We start from the raw sequence: 4101 nt of genomic DNA, 5'->3' as shown, positions 1-4101 counted from the left end.
GAATATTTTGAAAGTTACTGCCTTTTGTCATAGCAAAGTATTTTGACCAACCCTAATTTTGAGATGAGTAAACAATAAGAAGGATATTTTGGTCAATACAAAAATTATGGATGACAAATAGACAAATAGACAAATAGATTTTTATGAGTGGCAGGACAAAACTCTAAAACGAGCTTTAAATAAATAATGGGCCGTTTGGGCCCAAAAGCAAAAGCCCATTTCACTTCCCTTGTTTGGTGCCCTATGCTTCTTTTCTCATTTCACTCTCTCAGTGTTTGTTCCTTCCAACGATCGTAGCAGAAAATAATCGAACAGGTAATAATTCTGCAAAAATCTCCTCTTTCGCTCTTTTTTTTCTACCCATTTTTCATTTAATTTCATAGAGCTTAAAAATTGAATTTTTAGATGTAAAACTTGTACATATTTATGGTGATAAAATGGTTCTTATGAAAGTTGTATTGTTATGTGAATTTTGGGAAATTTTAGGGTTTATTGTTGAAGATGGGTAGTGTTGTTAGAGCTACATTGAAGAAAACAAACTCTAGTGTTTGTGCATTTCAGAGAAGTAATGGTTTTGTGGCTAGATTTTTCTCTACTCAAGCAGAAAATCCTCCACAGGGCTCAACACCTACTTCACCTCCATTTTTGCAAACAAGCAATTCAGGTATACACATTTTATGGATTTGTTTGTAGTTTCTCTGTTGTGGATAATTTGAAATTAGAAATTGAAGTTGGGTTCTTGATTTAGTTTTTGTGAAATATGAAGAGTTTCATTTGGGATAGTTATTGTTGTTTAGGGAAATTGCAGTGATCTCTTGAGTTATTATGCTTAAATGACTCATACGAGTTGTTATGTTTTTGAACTGACATAATAATATAATATTCACCACCCTTATTTGTTGAGAGAATTGCTCTTGTTGAATGGTATGAAGCACTTACATGTCTCCGAAGTGTTTTGCCGGGCGTGTCAGATTGGCCTTGAACAGGTTTCAGACACTATTAATTGTGTCTAACTAAAAATATATATCTTTGGTTCAGACACGTCTTCGACAAGCACCAAGAGACTGAGCTGACACTTGCTATTGGTCAGAAACTTCTTGGACACTCCTAATCTTCGATTAGGTCTTTTTCTTTTTGAGACAAATAGCAAAATAATGTCACATATCATTTATTTTTTGTGAGGCTCATTATCATAGGATTAACTAGTTGTTGTAAAAGACATGTTCATCTTCTTGTCTTAGGATGATATATGTAAGGATTTACATTGTAAGTGATTCCTTAGTCTTTGTATTCTTTTTTGTGAGTGTCATTATCATTGCTATAATTTTGTTTTTAGAGGATAATATATTAATTTTGATTCTCAATTTATATTTTTGTCATGTTAATTACGCACACAAAAATGTATGATGTGCCCCGGTTTCCTATATTTTGGACATTAGTCGTCGCAGTTTCCTATAATCCCGCTATTTATACAAATGCATATATTTACATATTTATGGCATTTGTCTTTGATGCGAGTGGGGTTGTCAATCGCAGATCACACAATAGCGGGCTGTTCAAATCCTGCTATGCCAGAGCGCTATAGTGTTGCTATAGCTTCTGTTTGACAACACTACACAAAATTGCATATTGTGCAACATTATCAATTTGTTCAAATCCCACTATGCTATAACGCCGTTATAGTTAAAGCTTCTATTTGACAACTTTGAATGCAAGCGACATGGACATAACATAAGTGTGCGCATTTATGTTTGGATAATACGTGATAGCACTAGTAGTCACTCTTGAGATTAAGTAGTTTTCATGCAAGGTGGTGACTGTGCTGTTTTCCCATTCTCTGATTAGGTTTGACATATGGTAGGCTGCTCGGTGTTCATAAACATGCACTCAAAACAGATATCATCAACTTCCTTGAAGGTTCTAGTTTGACTATGGAGGATGTTAAAATGGAATACACGCGTAGCTTCAACCCAATTTCAATGTAATGTATTCTCTCTTTTGTCGTACTTTTATTAGTTTTTCATTACATGTCACAAAAAGTATATGATAGGAGCTGTGTTATCAATCGCATGTCGTAGAAAATATCAGTTTGTTCAAATTCTGCTATGTTATAGCGCCGCAATAGCCTCTAGTTTACAACATTTTGTACTAAATAGCGTAATCGTGGAACAATAACAATTTGTTCAAACTCTTCTACGCTATAGCGCCGTTAACTAGATTGTGTACTTGAAGAACATAATTTAGATTGAAATTTGTGCTATCATCAGGATGTTGCAGTTCCCTACATACAACGCCTATGACAATGCTATTCGCGTGATCGGAAGGAAGGGTCGTTTGTACAAATTGGATAGGGTATGCTACTCTACATATATATACCTCTTGCCAAAAGAAAGCCAAAAACATAAACTTTCCTCCATTGTTTTCACTTTGGCAAATTTTTAATTTTTTGTTTCTTTACACTTGTATCAGATCGATCGTTCTCAATGGGACATTGTTACTCCTTACGATGGAAGAACTGTAAGTATAAGTTATTGCTTACCGTTGCTAATCATATTTTTTTTAAGTGAAAATAGTTATTCTTGGATGGATTCTAGAATGTTTGAAATGAAATGTCCAAACGATGAATTATTTGGTAGACTAAGATTGTGGCATGGATATTTTTAACAATGCTGTTATCCAACAATATCTGATTTTGCTAGATTTTGATTAAAGGACTTCCACGAAACGCACAATACGAAGACTTGGAACAGATCATATCCAACTTTGAATACGATTCATCTTCCGTCAATATGTTTCTAAGGTTCACATCAAATATATTATTTTAAATTTGTTTGATGTTTGATTTTATGATTCTCTTACGACGACAACACTTGGTTGTTTGTTTCAGAGCTGGAGAGGGTACAGAACCTGTCAAAATGGCGACAGTGCGTTTTCATTCAAGGACACAAGCGATGAATGCATTCATCACAAAGAATGGAACATATTGCCTCAACAGTCGCATTTCGATACATGTTCTTCAGTAAAAATACAAACTCCTGATGGTGCTGGTGTGGTGTTGTAGGAGAGCATTGATTTTATAGCTTAGATAGTAAAATTATGCTGTTTATTTGTGATTTGCGATTTCGAAACAGCTTTTGTTTATGGTATGATGCATAAAAATGTTTAAAATTGAGGCAAACTAGTAACCATATCTTGATTTAAAACACTTGACTAAGCAATAATTTGGTAACTGATCACATCATGTTTGTTTCAATTATGTGTAGCAATGTTATGAAATTAAGGTTTCTGCCATGATGTCATCAGTTGAACTAATTGAAAAGTGTTGAAATTAAGGTTTTTGATATTCTATATACCTCAAGATTCAGATTCATAAATGTTGGACCACAGTGAAAGCAAAGGAACTTCTATTCTTCCAAGGAACTCAACACTTTAAACGTACAAAGAACAACAGAGTAAGACCTCAACCTTGGAAGACAAACAATAAAAAACAAGAGCATTTTTTAATGCACCCTTTAGACTTTTTAACTATCGCGCGAAATTATTTAAATGTCTTTAATTTTTGAAGATGTGACGCACTAAATTTTGAATGAACAGTTTAAAACAATTAGTACATCTCACTCATTTAGATTTGAATTGTTTTGGAGATGTATCTCCGTGAATATTTCAGAGATACATCTTTGATATGTCTCAGAACATGTATTTCATGTTATATGTTGTTTATCCGTGTTCCGATGAAGATTTAAAATATATCGTACAATCGAAGAAAAAAAAATAAACGTCCATAATTCCATATGGATCAAAAATGTCATACAAAAATAAATCATCAATAAATGTCGAAAATATCGTACAATCGAGATCAATAAAGTATCAGGACCGTCCAAATAAAATACAGACCATAATACTACTACTATATAATAAGAGACTAATGTGTGTGTCTGACAACCTCTCCTCTACCTCCCTTGCCAGCTTTACCTCCTCGGTCATTAATCTCTCCCGACCCTCGGGGCTATCTTCGGACATCAATGTCCCTCGTGCCTCTGTCATGATGACATCTAGGATCTGCCTCACATTAGACCCATCAGAGAAGATATCTTTGTCTAT

At 34.1% G+C, this 4101-nt stretch overlaps 1 protein-coding gene across 1 annotated transcript; it reads left to right on the top strand.

The window, feature by feature from the left end:
* The first annotated feature begins 162 nt into the window (after window positions 1-162).
* On the top strand, window positions 163-3236 carry LOC127124543 (uncharacterized). The gene is made up of 7 exons (XM_051054166.1): window positions 163-315; window positions 487-664; window positions 1846-1981; window positions 2268-2352; window positions 2470-2517; window positions 2700-2800; window positions 2888-3236. The coding sequence occupies exons 2-7, from the start codon at window positions 502-504 to the stop codon at window positions 3021-3023; spliced, it is 669 nt and encodes a 222-aa protein (XP_050910123.1). The 5' UTR covers window positions 163-315; window positions 487-501; the 3' UTR covers window positions 3024-3236.
* The last annotated feature ends 865 nt before the right edge of the window (window positions 3237-4101 follow it).

Source organism: Lathyrus oleraceus, chromosome 1, assembly GCF_024323335.1.
Source record: "Lathyrus oleraceus cultivar Zhongwan6 chromosome 1, CAAS_Psat_ZW6_1.0, whole genome shotgun sequence".
NCBI lineage: Eukaryota > Viridiplantae > Streptophyta > Magnoliopsida > Fabales > Fabaceae > Lathyrus > Lathyrus oleraceus.
This window is presented reverse-complemented; position numbering and strand designations above follow the sequence as displayed.

Excerpts from the sequence above, each read along its gene's own strand:
- LOC127124543 (XM_051054166.1), top strand. The coding sequence starts at position 502 with ATGGGTAGTGTTGTTAGAGCTACATTGAAGAAAACAAACTCTAGTGTT. Across the intron at positions 665-1,845 it reads TTTGCAAACAAGCAATTCAG|GTTTGACATATGGTAGGCTG; the intron begins GTATACACATTT and ends TTCTCTGATTAG. Across the intron at positions 2,518-2,699 it reads CTCCTTACGATGGAAGAACT|ATTTTGATTAAAGGACTTCC; the intron begins GTAAGTATAAGT and ends TGATTTTGCTAG.